Source organism: Elephas maximus, chromosome 12, assembly GCF_024166365.1.
Source record: "Elephas maximus indicus isolate mEleMax1 chromosome 12, mEleMax1 primary haplotype, whole genome shotgun sequence".
Taxonomy (NCBI): Eukaryota; Metazoa; Chordata; class Mammalia; order Proboscidea; family Elephantidae; genus Elephas; species Elephas maximus.
The window spans coordinates 78,986,136-79,007,011 of NC_064830.1; the positions used below are offsets into that span (position 1 = coordinate 78,986,136).

General features: G+C 41.0%; 1 protein-coding gene across 3 annotated transcripts in view; it reads right to left on the bottom strand.

The window, feature by feature from the left end:
• The window catches only part of SYT17 (synaptotagmin 17), a 123,161-nt gene that overhangs the window by 72,975 nt on the left and 29,310 nt on the right, over positions 1 to 20,876 (bottom strand). For all 3 annotated transcript variants that reach the window (XM_049903383.1, XM_049903382.1, XM_049903381.1), the window contains 2 exons: positions 5,276 to 5,424; positions 2,119 to 2,738 (listed from right to left, as the gene is read on the bottom strand). In XM_049903383.1, coding sequence (XP_049759340.1) covers positions 2,119 to 2,738; positions 5,276 to 5,424 — 769 coding nt within the window. The remainder of the gene's footprint in view (positions 1 to 2,118; positions 2,739 to 5,275; positions 5,425 to 20,876) is intronic.

Consider the following 20,876-nt stretch of genomic DNA (forward strand, 5'->3'; position numbering starts at 1 on the left):
GAGCCACTAAGTTTTGAGGCTGTTAAAGAGCAATAGACAACGACAAAATGGCAGAGCCATGTGTCTCCACGTATGAGCGCCTTATAAGGAGACCATGTACATGGTGGTGAGAAACCATGTTAAAATCCAGATTTCTGGGATCCACAGAGTTGGGGGCCCCCACCCAGGCAATTTGCCCTTAGGTGATCTCTAGAACCTTGAGCCTTGAAGAAACTGGTTTCTAAAAAAATCACCTTTGAGTCAAACAATCATCTAGATAAACTAGTATGGGACCGTTTTGCCTTGGGCATTGTGCAGTTTTGAAAAATTCAGCCAATTTCAGGAAACAAAGACTCCAAAGGTCAGACTGGGAGCTGTGTTTTAGGGTAAATCAGTAATTGTTTCAGTTGTTCTTTAAGATAATGCTACATAAAATGCTTCCTGATCACAAATTGTTTATCGGTTCTGCTTCAGCCCTTTTTCCATGAAAACGCTGATGAGATGTGGTTTAAGAATTTTGGAAGTTCTTCTCATCTTCGGAACATTTTTGACTCTCTAGTTGAAATGTTACCCTAATTTGCAAATTGTATATTCAATAAACTTCAATCAATTTCTGCTATTGGCTTAATACGATTTTTGTTTCAACAATGGATACCAAGAAGGGTTAAGATCAGGAAGAGCAAGTAACACCAGGAATTCCGAGCATCTCACACTGGAGGCACCATCCCAATGGCCATGAATGTGGTGCCTGGGCTCATACTTCTGTCTGTGTGTTTCTCAGACATTCCCCTCAGTGGCCCTCTGTGGACTTTTTCCTCCCACTCTCCAGAAGCCAGCTGGCCCCAAAATGCCAGGAAAGCTTTGACCCTGGTCTGAGCCAGACACCAGTGAGAACAAGTTCAGGTTTCTGGAGGAACAAAAGGGATTGTGCCTTTTCTAAGCATAACCACTTCTCTTCTCCTCCTTGCCTCTGATTTTTACTTTCTACTCCAATGTCACTATTTTGTTCACTTGTTCAACAGATACATACTGGATGCTCATAGCATGCCAGGCACCATGCTAAGCAACGGGGCCACAGCAATAACTACAAGGCTCCTGCTCTTACATTCTTGACAGTATAGATATTGCCTCCAAATATGGCTGCCATGAAATCCTGCCATCTGGGCATGCGTTCTCTATTCTCCCCATCAAAAGTCTGTTTCCTACCCATCTCCACCTTGAATTTGGGCTGGGGTGACCAATAGAATACAGTAGAAATGATGGTATGCTGGTTCTCAGCTTAGGCCTCAAGAGGCCTGGAAGCTTCTGCTTTAGATATCTTGGAGCCCCAAGCCACCATGTACAGAGGTCTGGCCACAATGCTAGAGAGATCACTTACAATGAGAGAGAGTGAGCCCTGGCCAGCCCCCAACTGTTCCAACTCCCTCCCCACCATATCCGTCTACCCACAGTGAATGCACTGTTATTGTCCAGCTCACAGGAATGCCCACAAGAGGGACTCAAACAGCCCCTGAAGATACAACCTTGCCTTGCCCAAGCAGCCAACTGTATTTCCCTAGGCTGGAAAGCAGGAAGAAAGTCAATCTAACAATTCGCCTGGAAAACATCCATATATCAATCTGTTCTCTATTCCTCATTTTTTTTCTCAAAACAATTTCTGGAAGTCAAAATGACTGATAGCTTCATACCACAGACAATCATTCTTCTTATTAAATAGCCCAGCATCAATCACAAAAGCTCCCAGTGTGGTGGTGGTTATACAAAGCTATACATGTGATAAAATTTCATAGTGCTACACACCAAAAAAACAAAAAAAGGAAGAAAGGGAGGGAGGAAGCAAGAAAGGAAGGAAAGTGTGGTGCATGTAAACATTGGTGACATCTGAGTAAGATCTGTAATTTAGTTAATAGCATTGTATCAATTTCCTGGTGTTGATAATATACTACGGTTGTGTATGATGTTACACTGGGGGAAGCTGGATGAAGAGTACGTAGAATCTCTACTATTTTTGCAACTTCCTGTGAGTCTAAAATTATTTCAAAATAAAAAGTTTTAAAAACATAGAAAAAAAATTTTAATAAAATAAAATTAATCTTTTTCAAAGTTCCCAGGAGGAGCCGCCAAAAACCGCCTGCTTACCTGAGAACTGGGAATCAGCGCCTTCCACCAGTGCCCGCCTTTCACCAGGTCAACCTCACACAAAGGCACGGAAACTTTCCCAATGACACAGTGGCGTGAGAACTTATCAAAATCCACCACGGTTAAGAGCAGGGTCCTCCTCTGAGCTTCGAGGAAGGGGATCTCGAAGGTGTAGCGCTCCTCAAACACCGGCTTCTGGGTCTTGCGCTTGACCCCTGTCTGCTTAGAGTTCTTCTGGTCTGGCAGGAGACAGATCTTGACGTAGGGGTTCGAGTGGGCCATGTCCTGGCGTGAGCCATCGTAGGAAATGGGGGGTGGCAGGTCCTTGGCCTCGATCACCCTCACTATCAGGTGGTTGTGCAGCAAGTCGTACTGGGTGCTGAAGTGTAGCATGCCCAGCTGGTACTTGGACAGGATCTCCTCATCTGTCAGAGAGTCCACGTCGTCACTGCTGGAGTCAAGTGAGTACAGCCGGGGCTCAAACTTCCGGAAGTAGTCATCGGGGGTGTGGGTCCGTCTCAGCACTGAAGGCTGGATAGGCTCTTTCTTGGCACTGAGAACACCAAACTCAATGGGCTTAATATCGATCAGTGGGGAGCTGGGTCGTCTTGACTCGAGACCTAAACAGCCGCCAGAAGCAACAATTAGTACTGCCACACCGTAAGATCAGCAACATTGCACAGGTTCTCACAAACTCACTCTGCTTCACAGTGCTCTTCGCCACCTTCTCTCTGTACCTTGAGATACTCTTATTTATTCTACAAACAGCAGTATGGCGGCATTAGCCTCACCACTGCCATCATCATCACAGCTAAATGCCAGGCACCGCTCTAAGTCTAGGTGCCTAAGTGGCGCAAACAGTTTGCACTCAATTACCATTCTAAAGGTTGGCAGTTCAAATTCACCCAGTGGTACTACTGAAGAAAGGTCTGGAGATTTGCTTCCGTTAAGATTACAGCCAAGGAAACTCTAAGGAGCAGTTCCACCCATCACATTCAGGGTTGCCATGGGTTGGAGTCGACTCAATGGCAACGGGTTTGGTTTTTGTTTTTTCTTGGTTCTAAGTGTATCACATACATTAAGTCATTTAATCTTTACCCCTTGAGGTGTTAGATAATTTCTATAATCCCCACTATACAGATGAAGAAAAAGAAACTTCAAATAACTTGCCAAAGGTCACACAACTAGTAAATGATGGGGCCAGGATTCAAGCTCAGCTTGTCTAGCCCTGGAGTTTGGGCTCCAACTATTGACCTATTCTGCCTCCACCTTAAGAGTATGGACTCTGGAGCCAGACTGCATGACCTGAATTTAATAGCCATGTGATCCTGGGCACATTATTTAGACTTTTTGGGACTCAGTTTTCCTGTCTGTAAAACGGTATCAGTAATAGGATCTCATCAGACTGTGGTAAATGTTCACTGAGCCACGGAAGGGGCTCGCAACAAAACATGCACCTAGAAAAAGCTCAGTAAATGGTAACTATTAGAGTCCCTAGAGTCCTAGTGTCACAGTGGTTAAGAACTTGGCTGCTCACCAAAAGGTCAACAGTTTGAATCCATCAGCTATTCCTTGGAAACCCTATGACACTGTTCTACTCTGTCCTATAGGGTCACCATGAGTCAGAATCAACGCAACAGCAATGGGTATTAGAATCCCTAGGTGGTACAAATGGTTAACATGCTCACTGCTAACCAAAAAGTCAGAGGTTCAAGTCCACCCAGCAGCGCTTTGGAAGAAAGGCTGGCGATCTACTTTCAAAAAACCAGCCATTGAAAACCCTGTGGAGCACAGTTCTACTCTGACACACATGGAGTTACCATAAGTCAGAACTGACTCAATGGCAACTGTATTTTTTACAGTACTTCAAAGACCATACTCAAACCTCATCTCTTCTAGGAAGGGATGTATTAACCAGTGAGCATGGTACCTACCGGCTTACAGTAAGCAAGGTATGCATGGGCTAAATTATGTTTACTTACTAATCTGTAGTGAACACATCTTTGATATGGTGAAAACCAGGTGAAATTGTGCACTACAGATTAGTAATTAAGAACAAGTAAGCCCATGTGTACATTACATATTGGGTAAACCATCCCTGCTTCTGGAGAACCGCTCTTCTCCATCAACCAGCAGAATTAATGGCTCCCAAGTCCATTATTCTAATCTTTGTTCATCCCTTTATTCTAGCAATGAGCTCACAGTATTCTTGTTAATTGTCCAAATATCTGTGCAACAGCTAAAATCACGAGACTCTTGCATAGTACATGCGAAGGACTCTGATTTGCTAAATGGAAATAAAACATCTGTGTTTAGAGCAGGGTGCAATCCTTACAAATCGTCTAAACCAGTGCTGTCCAAAAGAAACTTGATTTGAGCCAGTAATGCAAACTATGCCTGCAATTTCAAATTTTCTGTTAGCTACCTTTTTAAAAACGTGAAAAGAAGCAAGTGAGATTAATTTTAATTATTTATTTAGCCCAATATATCCAAAATAGTATCATTTCAGCGCCAAAGCCCCTCCTGGATCTTGTCCTAGGAGTTTAGGACTTTTTTATGCTAGATTAAGGATACTTCTTTCCCTGGAGTTTCTGAGTCATTCCAAAGGATTATTGCATCTAAGAAATACAGAAGGGTCTGGTATCTGCTGACCTAGACCCGGGTGAATAGGGATGAAAGAGAAAGGGCTGTGTGAAGCTTTAATCAGGGTTTATGCACTGACAAAACCTGCCTGCCCCTAAAGACATATTAATTTGCAACACTGGCTATATAATAAAGTAACACTCATCTTTTGGGGGCTGAAAAAACATATGCTGGTAACATCAATAGAATCACTTCAATCAAACTGGTTGATCAGTTAAAAAAAAAAATCAATCAAAATGATATCTTTTGAGTGAACTCAGTAGAAATCAGGTGCTGCATTCCTCTGCACATGATCATTACGACTCTGTCATCTGGTCTCTTGGACTGCTCCCCCCACCCAGAACAACACTGCTCTTGGGGATACTGCCAAGTGTCTGGGAAATCCAGCTCTTTTCCTTTCCCCTGAGGGCCCAGTTGATGGGGTTTTAATTCATTGACCCTGGATGAGGATTGAGGAGCACAGGTCTGCTCAAGTCAGGACCCCACCCCTGGTCGTCACGGCAGAGATGCTTACTGGAAATCCTTCGAGTCAGGCTGTATGTGGATTTGGAGGTGTCTGAAGACGAGCGTCTCCCATCTGGAGAGTTGGTCCGTGGGGTCAGTGGGACATCACTGGCTGTGTGGACAGAGTCACCATCCTTATCGCTGCTCCGGCTGGCTATCCTGTAGGAGGGGAAGAGGTCTCAGTAGTTGTCAAGCCAGGAAGACACCACCAAGGAATCCCCAGGGACTGGCATGTGTGCCCCCAAAGGCCCATGCTGGAACAGCTATCAGACCGATTTTATGCAACTTGAAATAATGCAAATTTGAGATAGTGTAAAACTCTCAATGACATCTTACTTTGCATACAAAATGTGAGATGATGTGAATGAATATTCCTCAATCTAGAACAATCTGTCAAGAATTCACAATTTCAAAGCTGGAGGTGGCAGGAGAAATATGTAAACTTATTCAGGCTATCGCCACATAGTGGCACCACACTGGGTAATTAAAGACCGGACTCCTGTCAATCTTCAGTCCTGAGTGGGCCATGTGGTTTTTTATATGCATTGAAACTTGTGCAAGTGGGTTTGGTGACAACTGTTCTATTTCAATAGTCACTGCATCTATAATTTAACATTGCTTAAAAATATCCTATAACGATGGCCCTCAAAGGTTCTGTGAGTGGTGGGGCTGCGGTTACAAAAATGGATGTGAATTCTCAATAATTTAAGAACACAAGTTCGATGTGACAAAACAGCTATGAATTAGCAGCAGCTATGACTTTTTTTTTTTTTAATGACTTAATGTAATGTGCACCCAGTGAGGACAGAAAATGCTGAGAAAATGAAAAGCATCATCGGGGTGAGTAAGAACACCCCAAATTAACTTAGGACTCCTGACATGAGATGGTGGCTATGCTAAGGTCTGAGCCAAACTCCATTTTGAATCAAAAATAACTTCTGCATCGAGAACACGGCATGTCATTTTCGTAACTCTTCATGGTACCCTGAGAAAATTACTTGGTAAACAATTTGAGAAAACAATGTGATTCTGCTTGCTTGCTTAAGAATATACCCTGCTCAGGAAACTTGTTCCAAAACAATTCTCAGAACAGATGCTTACTCAAGATAAACTTTAAAATTACACATGTCCTCCCTGAAGTCATGCAAGGAGGGTCTCATGATTGCTGAGGCCAGATGTACCAAATTTAATGATTACTTTCTAACTAAAAAAAAAAAAAAATTTTTTTAGAAACGTATGTAATCTCCTACCAATCAGATGTACCCTTACCCAATTACGTAACCATTACCTAAATATCAACCAATCAGATGTACTGTCACCGAATATTGTAACCATTACCTGAATGTCAACCAATCACTGAATTCTTACTGAAATTCCTTCTATTTTCTTATAAAAACTCCCTCCTAGGATCACTTAGTTCAGAATCCTCTGGACCTTGTGATTCCCAATTTGCAAATTGCCTTGCCTCTCAATAAAAGCTCCTTACTTTTAATTTCAACCAGGCTCTGTCATTTTGCTTTATGACATTTCTTGGTGTCAGAAGTAGGATCTGAAGGAGAGCAGGTGGAGCTACCCCCAGGAGGCTCAGGAACTCAGACCCTGGTACCAACAGCAGCCTCTTGGCTCACCACTTCCCAGGACCTCCTTGGAAGCTGCCTCAGGTAAGCCCCCTCTTTGATCCAAACATTCTAGGTGTAGAGTTCTCTGAGCTTTATTGAGGATTACTTTCTCTTCCATTCTTGTCCAGATTTGTTTCTTCTTTAATTTCTCCTAGGATTGGTGCAAATTTTTTTCTACATGGAGGTTATTCTACTCCTCAAAGCCTCAGCAGCTATGGAGGTAATTTTACTTTCAAAGAGCTCTGGATCATTATAAACCACAAAATCCAGTCATGGGTCGACCAGCAAAAGCCATTAGAGACCCCCATGACAGGATAAGGTGGTCATGAGACAGGCCAGAGCACTGGGCTGCGTGCCACATGCAAGCAAACTCACATAACAAAGGTAGACACTGGTCTAAGCAAAACACTGTCCAAATCCCACAGCATTCCTGTCTAGATCTTTGTGACTCAGAGAAAACTGAAAGTAGTGCTCCACATGGCTTTTTGCCTCCAAAGCAATCAAGAGTAGTACTCTGCTTTTATTTTCAGGGCACATTTGGCTTTTCTTTCTTCAATGGGTAATTTTAAACCTAAAAACAGGGAGTTCCCCTCATGAATCCCTGCCCAATACATTAATAAATGCCATGGTCCTGCTACTTGCTGTTTTTTGAACACCTGGTATAATCTCACCAAAGATAGTTTAGAACATGTGTGGCTGCTTTGGGGATCTTTTGACTTATCTAAACTAACCTTCTTGTGCAGCAAATTAGAGCAAAAGTGTTCTAGAGTTAAACAAGTTCAAAGGGATTCATATTTTAATTGGTACTCTGCAGCTACCAAAAGAAAGTGAGCAAGATTGCCTCTCTACAAGTTACGGTCTCTAAAGTAACTAAACAAAATAAGGAACTATTGCGTCAAAGTTCCACGGCAACTTCTAATACTTTGGCACCATCTACTATTCCATCTGTTCCACCAAAGAATCCAATTTCTCTCTAGCCCTCACTGCTCTCTTATTCTTCTACTAACACATTATCTGAACATGTCTTCTATCCTGAATAATGAGAAGGAAACAAAAAACCCTTCACATTTACCTCATAGAGTAAGATATCCAAAGGAACCCAATGTACCCCCACGGCGACCTTTTCTCCCTGGTCCAAAGCAGAGCTTCACGTAATTGTAAAATAATTTCCTATTCCTTGTGAAGACCCACAAAATTTACTAGAGAATTTAAAATATTAATGAGACTTATGACCCTGGATTGCCAGATTTATATCAACTGATAAATATGGTAGTCAGGCCAGGAGAAGCCCAGTTATGGATGAAAAAGGCAAATTGGAAAAATTCTGAGCAATTTCTAACAGCTGATGGTACAATAACTGGAGCAACACTGCTACAACAAACTAGAGCAGTTGCCAGATTACTTTTAGATGCTATACCAAAAGCTTTGCCTCCAAAAACTGATTAAAAGTGCAGAGTTGCAAACAAGAAAAAAATGAATCTGTATGTAATTACAGAGACCATTTGGCTAGCATGTTTGCTGAACATTTAGGATTAAGCCCCATAGAAGACAGGGCTAGGATAACTTTCAATTCCATATTTTTAAATGGATTACACCCAGAATTATCTGATCAAGACTGGCTTAAGAAACTGCACCCCTTCCTGAATTGATGGACATATCCTATAAACTAGTCCAAATTTAGGAGCAAAATAAACAGGTCAAACAAAACAAATTAATGATGTTGCAGCTGCAACACGCTGATCAGAGAAAGGTTTTTAAGCCAGGACCTTCTGGGTTACAGCTAACATCCCTGAAACTTGTAACTATTGCAAAAAGCCCAGTCATTGGAAGAAGGATTGTTTCAAACTAAAAAACAAACAGAAGAAAGATTGTTTCAAACTAAAAAACAATTAACCCATGAGGGAAGCCTCAATCTAAACCTGAATGAGGGGCTCCAAGGAACACACAGAGGCCTTCCCTGTGGTGGATTTAAATCCTCAAGGAGGAGCTACTGTGATCGTTAATACAGAAACTTGCAAATTTCTAATTGACACAGGAGTCATTTTATCTGCTATTAACCCCACTTGTTTACAAAAGCCTCTACCTCAGAGTACAGAAACCTCTAAAGTAGTGGGAGTTACTGACCAAATACAGACTTTGAGGATCTGCACCCTTTTCTCCTTAGCCCAGACACCCCTATAAATTTGTTGAGAAGAGGCTTTTTACCTAAATGGAAATGTCAGGATAGATTTAATGAAAAGGGAGAAATTATATTAGATTTACCCAAACCTCCTACGCAATTAAGAGCAAAAATAGAGGATGCTGCTTGTTACATGCAAGCTCTCACTCTGCCACTTCAAACTCTGTCTGAAGCTGATCTGCCTCCTGTGGAAATTCTTTCCTCAGTCTCCAAAACTTTATGAGCTACCACGTCTACTAACGTTGGATGAGTCTTGTCTGCTGAGCCTTTTAAAATTCAAATTGATTTATCGAAATAACTGCCAAAGATCCCCAATACCCTTTGAAATGAGAAGCTAAGGAAGTGTTAGCACCAATAATTCAAAACTTTCTTTCCTCTATTATCCCTTGCACTATCCCTTGCTTCCCATTTAGGAAGCCAAACAATAGAGGCTGGAGATTTGTCCAAGATTTAAGGGCAATTAATTGAATAGTTATTCCTAGATTCTCAGTAGCCCCTAATCCTCATTTATTGCTTTCTAATATCCCACCAGAAGTCACTTACTTTACAGTTACAGATCTTTGCAGTGCATTTTTTTTAGCATCCCTGTACACTCTCTGACAGTCAATATTCATTTGCTTTCAAATGGGAAAATTAACTGTTTACTTGAACTGTGATGCCTTGGGGCTGTACAGAGTCTCCCACTTATTTTTCTCAGGTTTTTCATGCTGATTTGCAATCTTTACAATTTAAAAATAATTCCACGTCACTACAATATATAGATGGCTTGTTAGTATATTCCTCCTCTCAGGAGACTTGCTTAAAAGATAATGTCCTTTTACTTAAACATTTGGCCTCTGGAGGTCATAAAGTATCCAAGGATAAATTACAACTGGCCCAGCCAATGGTTAAATATGTAGGTCATTTAATATCAGCCCAGGGAATTTTTACTGATCCTAAGAGAAAGGATGGTATTCCAGCTTATCCAATTCCAAAAACAAAGAAAAAACTCCTAGGATTCTTGCAGTCACATGGCTATTGCCAGATTTGGGTTCCAGATTTCTCTTTGTTAGTTCAAACATTACACAAGTATTCAAAGTCATCAGAACCAGGCTCTTTCCAGTTTCCCTCTGAAGACTGCCAAGCTGTAGAAAATTTAAAGGAAACTTTAACATGACCTCCAGCTTTAGGATTTTCTAATTACCAATTCAATTTTTCTTTATTTGTCCACAAACTAAACAGAAATGCACTAGAGTTACTTGCTCAAAAACTGGGCAGAGAAAACTGGCCTGTAGGATATTACAGTCTGCAGCTTGACCCAGTGACCAGGGGTTACGTTCCTTGCCTTTGAGCCGTAGTCACCACTGCAAAACTTTTACAATCCACTGCTGATACAGTGCATGGAAATTTTTTAGATGCTTATGTACCACATGATGTATCCGCTTTACTTGATTCTACCTTTACCCAACACTTGTCTACAAGCAGACTTACTTCTTATGAGATTATTCTTTTGACAGCAGCCAATATAAGACTTCATACTGTAACCCATTTAAATTCACCCACACTTCTTCCTATTATTAAAGATGATGAATATGCTGCTCATGATTGTTTGAGCTTGATGGAACAGTTAATGGTACCCAGGAAGGACTTAAAAGAAATTCCCTTCAACAATCCTGATTTAGTCCTATTTGTAGATGGATCCTGTTTGAGATCTCATCCTGATGGCCACTACCAACCAGGGTATGCAGGTACCACCTCCACTTAAGTACTAGAAAGAGAGCCACTTCCTAAAGCCACCTCATCTCAACAAGCTGAATTAATAGCCTTAATTAGAGCCTACGAGCTCACTTCAGGAAAATCCATGACTATTTACATGGACTTGAGATATGCTTTTGGAGTGGTCATTATTATGGCATGCTATGAAAACAGACAGGATTTTTGACCTCCTCTAGGACCACTGTTTGGAAACCCTGGTAGTGTACTGGTTAAGAGCTACAGCTGCTAACCAAAAGGTTGGAAGTTCAAATCCACCAGGAGCTCCTTGGAACCCTTATGAGGCAGTTCTACTCTGTCCTGTAGGGTTGCTCTGAGTCGGAAACAACTTGATGGCGATGTTTTTTTTTTTTCCTTTAGGACTACTATTTAGAATGGAACATTAGTGGCTGACCTTTTGGATGCTTTACTGATCCCTTCTGAAACTGCAGTTAATACAGTCCAAGCCCATCAACAAAAAAGAGCTCCTCAGACTGAAGATGTCCAAGGTAACAATCTTGCTGATGCAGCAGCCCGCTCCCAAGCTTTACCAAATCTTGCCTTATTAGAACCAAACACCTTTAACCTTTTCACAGACAGCCCTAAATTTTATGAGGCCCTGGAGTTGCTTTTCTTTCACCAACAAATGGCCCCTTAAGATGAAAACTACAGAATGGAAGAAGTCTGGATGCCATAAAGACCCAGTCACAAAGTTATGGACTGGGCTAAATAATAAAACTGTCCTATCAGAATATTTGTATTTTCCTTTAATTGAGTCTTGTTATTAAAAGTTCCCTTTAGAAACTTCACATGGAAAGGGAAGACGCCCCAGATAAGTATTACTGAAGAAGAAGAACAAAGTGGGAGGCCTCTCTCTACCTGATTTTAGAACCTACTATTTTTTATACCACCACAGTAGTCAAAACAGCTGGGTACTGGTACAACAACAGATACTTAGACCAGTGGAACAGAATTGAGAATCCAGACGTATATTCATCCACCTATGAGCAGCTGATACTTGACAAAAGCCCAAAGTCCATTAAATGGGGAAAAGACAGTCTCTTTAACAAGTGGTGCTGGCATAACTGAATATCCATCTGCAAAAACATGAAACGAGACCCACACCTCACACCATGCACAAAAACTAACTCAAAATGGATCAAAGACCTAAATATAAAATCTAAAATGATAAAGATCATGGGAGAAAAAATAGGGACAATGCTAGGAGCCCTAATACATGGCATAAACAGAATACAGAACATAACTAACATTGCACAAATACCGAAAGAGAAACGAGATAACCGGGAGCTCCTAAAAATCAAACACTTATGCTCATCAAAAGACTTCCCCAAAACAGTAAAAAGACAACCTACAGACTGGGAAAAAAATTTTGGCTACAACATATCCGATCAGGGTCTAATCTCTAAAATCTGTAAGATACTGCAAAACTTCAACCACAAAAAGACAAATAACCCAATTCAAAAATGGGCAAAGGATATGAACAGGCGCTTCATCAGAGAAGACATTCAGGCAGCTAACAGATACATGAGGAAATGCTCATGATCATTAGCCGTTAGAGAAATGCAAATCAAAACTACAATGAGATACCATCTCACCCCAACAAGGTTAGAATTAATCCAAAAAACATAAAATAATAAATGTTGAGGAGGTTGTAGAGAAACTGGAACACCTGTACACTGCTGGTGGGAATGTAATATGGTACAACCACTTTGGAAATCGATTTGGCACTTCCTTAAAAAGCTAGAAATAGAAAAGATGGCTGACTAGGTAGACGCTACCTCAGATCCCTCTTGCAACAAAGACTCGGAAAAACAAGTGAATCGATCACATACATGACAATCTACGAACCCTGAACAACAAACACAGATTTAAAGAGTTGACCTGAGTGATAGAGACGGAGAACAAACAACTACAGGGAAGCAGCGACTGTTTTCGGAGCCTGGAGCCAGCGTCCCAGTCAGGTAACCTTGGCGCCAGGCTTAGGACTGGGCGCAGGGGAGCTGAACACGACATCTGTGAAGGTGCAAACATGGGGCGCAGCCCTAGGCCCCTGAACTGACCCCGGGAGGGGGTCCAGCCGGTCCGCACGGGCGGCACGGCCACGCGGCTGGTAGGAGGAGAAGTCCCCGGGAGGCAGTGACTGGTTTTGGAGCTGGGAGTGCAGCGTCCCAGCTGAGGAACCTTGGCGCCGAGCTTTGGACTGGGCACAGGGGAGCTGAACGCAGCATCTGGTCATGGCGCAAACACGGGGAGTAGCCCTACTCCCCTGAACTAACCCCAGGAGGGGGCCCAGCCGGTCCGCGGGAGTGGCGCGGCGACGTGGCTGGCGGGACGAGAAGTCCCCGGGAGGCAGCGACTGATTTTGGAGCCGGGAGTGCGGCGTCCCAGCAGGGGAACCTTGACGCTGGGCTTTGGACTGGGAGCGGAGGATCTGACCGCGGCTTCAGCAGGCCAGACCCTCGGGGACAATCTCCACACAGCCAGCACACATAGGCGACACGCCCCTCGGGAATCTCAGATAAAATAGTCATCCCAAGCAAGACAAGCAACTTTGGCTATATTCCGTTTTTTTACTCTCTGCTGTTTTTCTGAACCTTCCCCTTCCCAGGCGGCTTCATTAACATTGGAATTTCCTGAGCCAGAGGGAGAACAGCTCTGGCTCCCCGGCTTTGCTTCCCCCCCCTTTTTTTTTTGGTCTTCTCCTAACCCCCCCCCAAAAAAATTTTTTTTTTTATTCTTCCAGCCTGAGAGAAGCAACCACAAAAAACCCAGGGACCAAAAATCCTTCCCTAATTGGACTAAAAACACAGAACCAGCTCCAGCCAAGCATATATGATCCAAATCTCAGGCTTTCACCCTTACAGAGAACAAGGTGGCTGTTAGAATGCAAAGGCAGTTCTGATAGGGATCTGACTGCATTTTTTTTTTAGCAGATTTACTGGAAAAATAAGTTCCCCAGGTCTGATATCTCTGCTTATTCAACAGAGCCCTAACTGACCCACAACAGGGAACTGAGGGCTGAAGCTCCCCCCAGACCACCTAGCCTCTTGCCTTAGGGGTCTGAGGAGGGTGACACCTACCAATAAGTAGAGGTACTTGCATTGGGGGCCTAAGGTACAGCTGCAGAGCCCTCCCACCAGGGTGCTATAGGAATAGAGACACACCTACCTCATTGACACTTGGGGGAAGCCTGTCAGCATCCTGCCCCCCCTGGAGTGTGAACCCCAGCTGCTAATAGATTCTGGTGCACACAACTATCACCACTACTTCTTGAGGTGGATAGATGTTAGGGTGCAGCACGCACTTGATAACCCGAAATCAGATTCTACTCAAGAATAGTGAATAGACTCAGGCATATATATCTGGCAACAGCCCAAACCAGCTGGTAATAGGTCATAAGTAAGTCAAGGGCTACAACAAACAAGACAGCACAATCTAGTAGCCCATCCACGTATACTGAAAGAAAACAAAACAAGATAAGACTCAGTGAGCAAATATAGAATGAATCACTACTATTTTTTTTTTTTTATGGCTCGGAGACAGCAGTCGATATCAAACCACATAAAGAAGCAGACCATGGCAGCTTCTACAACCCCCCAAACAAAAGAATCAAAATCTTTCCCAAATGAAGATACAATCCTGGAATTATCAGATACAGAATATAAAAAACTAATTTACAGAATGCTTCAAGACATCAGGGATGACCTCAGAAATGAAATAAGGTAAATTGCAGAAAAAGCCAAGGAACACACTGATAAAACAGTTGAAGAACTCAAAAAGATTATTTAAGAACATAGTGGAAAAATTAATAAGTTGCAAGAATCCATAGAGAGACGGCATGCAGAAATCCAAAAGATTAACAATAAAATTACAGAATTAGACAATGCAATAGGAAGTCAAAGGAGCAGACTCGAGCAATTAGAATGCAGAGTGGGAAATCTGGAAGACCAGGGAATTAACACCAACATAGCTGAAAAAAAATCAGATAAAAGAATTTAAAAAAATGAAGAAACCCTAAGAATCATGTGGGACTCTATCAAGAAGGATAACTTGCATGTGATTGGAGTCCCAGAACAGGGAGGGAGGACAGAAAACACAGAGAAAATAGTTGAAGATCTCCTGACAGAAAACTTCCCTGACATCATGAAAAACGAAAGGATATCTATCCAAGATGCTCATCGAACCCCATTTAAGATTGATCCAAAAAGAAAAACACCAAGACATATTATCATCAAACTTGCCAAAACCAAAGATAAAAAGAAAATTTTAAAAGCAGCCAGGGATAAAAGAAAGGTCTCCTTCAAGGGAGAATCAATAAGAATAAGTTCAGACTACTCAGCAGAAACCATGCAGGCAAGAAGGCAATGGGACGACATATACAGAGCACCGAAGGAGAAAAACTGCCAGCCAAGGATCATATATCCAGCAAAACTCTCTCTGAAATATGAAGGTGAAATTAAGATATTTACAGATAAACACAAGCTTAGAGAATTTGCGAAAACCAAACCAAAGCTACAAGAAATACTAAAGGAAATTGTTTGGTCAGAAAACCAATAATATCAGATACCAGCACAACACAAGGTCACAGATCAGAACATCCTGATATCAACTCAAATAGGGAAATCACAAAAACAAATTAAGATTAATTAAAAAAAAAAAGCTCAAAACAGGGAATCACTGAACTCAATATGTAAAAGATCACAATAATCAAAGAGGGACTAAATACAGGTGGCATAGAACTGCCATATGGAGAGGGATACAAGGCGATATAGGACAATACAAGTTAGGTTTTTACTTAGAAAAATAGGGGTAAATATTAAGGTAACCACAAAGAGGTATAACAACTCTATAACTCAAAATAAAAGCCAAGAAAAACGTAACGACTCAACAAACATAAAGTCAAATACTATGAAAATGAGGATCTCACAATTTACAAAGAAAAACGTCAAAGCACAAAAAAGCAAGTGGAAAAATGAAATTGTCAACAACACACATAAAAAGGCATCAAAATGACAACACTAAACACTTACTTATCTATAATTACGCTGAATGTAAATGGACTAAATGCACCAATAAAGAGACAGAGAGTCTCAGACTGGATAAAGAAACACAATCCGTCTATATGCTGCCTACAAGAGACACACCTTAGACTTAGAGACACAAACTAAAACTCAAAGGATGGAAAAAATATATCAAGCAAACAATAAACAAAAAAGAAGAGGAGTAGCAATATTAATTTCTGACAAAATAGACTTTAAACTTAAATCCACCACAAAGGATAAAGAAGGACACTACATAATGATAAAAGGGACAATTGATCAGGAAGATATAACCATATTAAATATTTATGCACCCAATGACAGGGCTGCAAGATACATAAATCAAATTTTAACAGAACTGAAAAGTGAGAAAGACACCTCCACAATTATAGTAGGAGACTTCAACACACCACTTTCGGAGAAGGACAGGACATCCAGTAAGAAGCTCAACAGAGACACAGAAGACCTAATTAAAACAATCAACCAACTTGACCTCATTGACTTATACAGAACTCTCCACCCAACTGCTGCAAAGTATCCTTTTTTTTCTAGCGCACATGGAACATTCTCTAGAATAGACCACATATTAGGTCATAAAATAAACCTTTGCAGAATCCAAAACATCAAAATATTACAAAGCATCTTCTCAGACCACAAGGCAATAAAACTAGAAATCAATAACAGAAAAACTAGGGAAAAGAAATCAAATACATGGAAACTGAACAATACCCTCCTGAAAAAAGACTGGGTTATAGAAGACATTAAGGAGGGAATAAGGAAATTCATAGATTGCAACGAGAATGAAAATACTTCCTATCAAAACCTCTGGGACACAGCAAAAGCAGTGCTCAGAGGCCAATTTATATCGATAAATGCACACATACAAAAAGAAGAAAGAGCCAAAAACAGAGAACTGTCCCTACAACTTGAACAAATAGAAAGTGAGCAACAAAAGAATCCATCAGGCACCAGAAGAAAACAAATAATAAAAATTAGAGCTGAACTAAATGAATTAGAGAACAGAAAAACAACTGAAAGAATTAACAAAGCCAAAAGCTGGTTCTTTGAAAAAATTAACAAAATTGATAAACCATTGGCTAGACTGACTAAAGAAATACAGGAAAGGAAACAAATACCCTGAATAAGAAACGAGAAAGACCACATCACAACAGACCCAACTGAAATTAAAAGAATCATATCAGATTGTTACGAAAAATTGTACTCTAACAAATTTGAAAACCTAGAAGAAATGGATGAATTCCTGGAAAAACACTACCTACATAAACTAACACAATCAGAAGTAGGACAACTAAATAGACCCATAACAAAAAAAGATATTGAAACGGTAATCAAAAGACTGCCAACAAAAAAAAGCCCTGGCCCAGATGGCTATACTGCAGAGTTCTACCAAACTTTCAGAGAAGAGATAAAACCACTGCTACTAAAGGTATTTCAAAGCATAGAAAATGACAGAATACTACCCAACTCATTCTATGAAGCCACGATCTCCCTGATACCAAAACCAGGTAAAGACACCACAAAAAAAGAAAATTACAGACCTATATCCCTCATGAACATAGATGCAAAACTCCTCAACAAAATTCTAGCCAATAGAATTCAACAACACATCAAAAAAATAATTCACCACGACCAAGTGGGATTTATACCAGGTATGCAAGGCTGGTTTAATATTAGAAAAACCATTAATGTAATCCACCATATAAATAAAACAAAAGACAAAAACCACATGATCTTATCAATTGATGCAGAAAAGGCATTTGACAAAGTCCAACACCCATTTATGATAAAAACTCTCACCAAAATAGGAATTGAAGGAAAATTCCTCAACATAATAAAGGGCATCTGCAAAGCCAACAGCCAACATCACTCTAAATGGAGAGAGCCTGAAAGCATTTCCCTTGAGAACGGGAACCAGACAAGGATGCCCTTTATCACCGCTCTTATTCAACATTGTGCTAGAGGTCCTAGCCAGAGCAATTAGCCTAGACAAAGAAATAAAGGGCATCCGGATTGGCAAAGAGGAAGTAAAATTATCTCTATTTGCAGATGACATGATCTTATACACAGAAAACCCCAAGGAATCCTCCAGAAAACTACTGAAACTAATAGAAGAGTTTGGCAGAGTCTCAGGTTATAAGATAAACATACAAAAATCACTTGGATTCCTCTACATCAACAAAAAGAACATCAAAGAGGAAATAACCAAATCAATACCATTCACAGTAGCCCCCAAGAAGATAAAATACTTAGGAATAAATCTTACCAAGGATGTAAAAGACCTATACAAAGAAAACTATAAACTTCTACTACAAGAAATTAAAAAGGACATACTTAAGTGAAAAAACATACCTTGCTCATGGATAGGAAGACTTAACATAGTAAAAATGTCTATTCTACCAAAAGCCATCTATACATACAATGCACTTCCGATCCAAATTCCAATGTCATTTTTTAAGGTGATAGAGAAACAAATCACCAACTTCATATGGATGGGAAAGAAGCCTCGGATAAGCAAAGCATTACTGAAAAAGAAGAAGTGGGAGGCCTCACTCTACCTGATTTCAGAAGCTATTATACAGCCACAGTAGTCAAAACAGCCTGGTACTGGTACAACAACAGACACATAGACCAGTGGAACAGAATTGAGAACCCAGATATAAATCCATCCACATATGAGCAGCTGATATTTGACAAAGGCCCAGTGTCAGTTAATTGGGGAAAAGATAGTCTTTTTAACAAATGGTGCTGGCATAACTGGATATCCATTTGCAAAAAAATGAAACAGGACCCATACCTCACACCATGCACAAAAACTAACTCCAAGTGGATCAAAGACCTAAACATAAAGACTAAAATGATAAAGATCATGGAAGAAAAAATTGGGACAACCTTAGGAGCCCTAATACAAGGCATAAACAGAACACAAAACATTACCAAAAATGACGAAGAGAAACCAGATAACTGGGAGCTCCTAAAAATCAAACACCTATGCTCATCTAAAGACTTCACCAAAAGAGTGAAAAGACCACCTACAGACTGGGAAAGAATTTTCAGCTATGACATCTCCGACCAGCGCCTGATGTCTAAAATCTATATGATTCTGTCAAAACTCAACCACAAAAAGGCAAACAACCCAATCAAGAAGTGGGCAAAGGATATGAACACGCACTTCACTAAAGAAGATATTCAGGCAGCTAACAGATACATGAGAAAATGCTCTCGATCATTAGCCATTAGAGAAATGCAAATTAAAACTACGATGAGATTCCATCTCACTCCAACAAGGCTGGCATTAATCCAAAAAACACAAAATAAGAAATGTTGGAGAGGCTGCGGAGAGATTGGAACTCTTATACACTATACACTGCTGGTGGGAATGTAAAATGGTACAACCACTTTGGAAATCTATCTGGCGTTATCTTAAACAGTTAGAAATAGAACTACCATACAACCCAGAAATCCCACTCCTCAGAATATACCCTAGAGAAATAAGAGCCTTCACTCGAACAGATATATGCACACCCATGTTTACTGCAGCTCTGTTTACAATAGCAAAAAGCTGGAAGCAACCAAGGTGTCCATCAACGGATGAATGGTTAAATAAATTGTGGTATATTCATACAATGGAATACTATGCATCGATAAAGAACAGTGATGAATCTGTGAAACATTTCATAACATGGAGGAACCTGGAAGGCGTTATGCTGAGTGAAATTGGTCAGAGGCAAAAGGACAAATATTGTATAAGACCACTATTATAAGATCTTGAGAAATAGTATAAACTGAGAAGAACACATACTTTTGTGGTTACGAGGGGGGGAGGGAGGGAGGGTGGCAGAGGGTTTTTTACTGATTAATTAGTAGATAAGAACTGCTTTAGGTGAAGGGAAGGACAATACTCAATACATGGAAGGTCAGCTCAATTGGACTGGACCAAAACCAAAAAAGTTTCCAGGATAAACTGAATGCTTCCAGGGTCAGCGGAGCAATGGCGGGGGTTTGGGGACCATGGTTTAAGGGTACTTCTAAATCAATTGGCAAAATTATTCTATTATGAAAACATTCTGCATCCCACTTTGAAATGTGGCATCTGGGGTCTTAAATGCTAACAAGCGGCCAACTAAGATGCATCAATTGGTCTCAACCCACCTGGATCAAAGGAGAATGAAGAACACCAAGGTCACACAATAACTAAGAGCCCAAGAGACAGAGAGGGCCACATGAACCAGAGACCTACATCATCCTGAGACCAGAAGAACTAGTTGGTGCCTGGCCACAACCGATGACTGCCCTGACAGGGAGCACAACAGAGAACCCCTGAGGGAGCAGGAGATCAGTGGGATGCAGACCCCAAATTCTCATAAAAAGATCATACTTAATGGTCTGACTGAGACTAGAGGAATCCCGGCGGTCATGGTCCCCAAACCTTCTGTTGGCACAGGATAGGAACCATTCCTGAAGACAACTCATCAGACATGAAAGGGACTGGACAGTGGGTAGGAGAGAGATGCCAATGAAGAGTGAGCTAATTATATCAGGTGGACACTTGAGACTGTGTTGGCATCTCCTGTCTGGAGGGGGGATGGGAGGATAGAGAGAGTTGGAAGCTGGCAAAATTGTCAGGAAAGGAGAGACTGGAAGGGCTGACTCATTAGGGGGAGAGCAAGTGGGAGTACGGAGTAAGGTGTATATAAACTTATATGTGACAGTCTGACTTGATTTGTAAACGTTCACTTGGAGCTCAATAAAAGTTAATAAAAAAAAAAAAAAGCTAGAAATAGAACTACCATAAAACCATATGATCCAGCAATTCCACTTGTTGGAATATATCCTAGAGAAATAAGAGCCCTCACATGAATAGATATATGCATACCCATGTTCACTGCAGCACTGTTTGCAAGAGCAAAAACATGGAAACAACCTAGGTGCCCACCAGCAGACGAATGGACCAACAAATTATGGTATATTCACACAATGGAATACCATGCAATGATAAAGAAG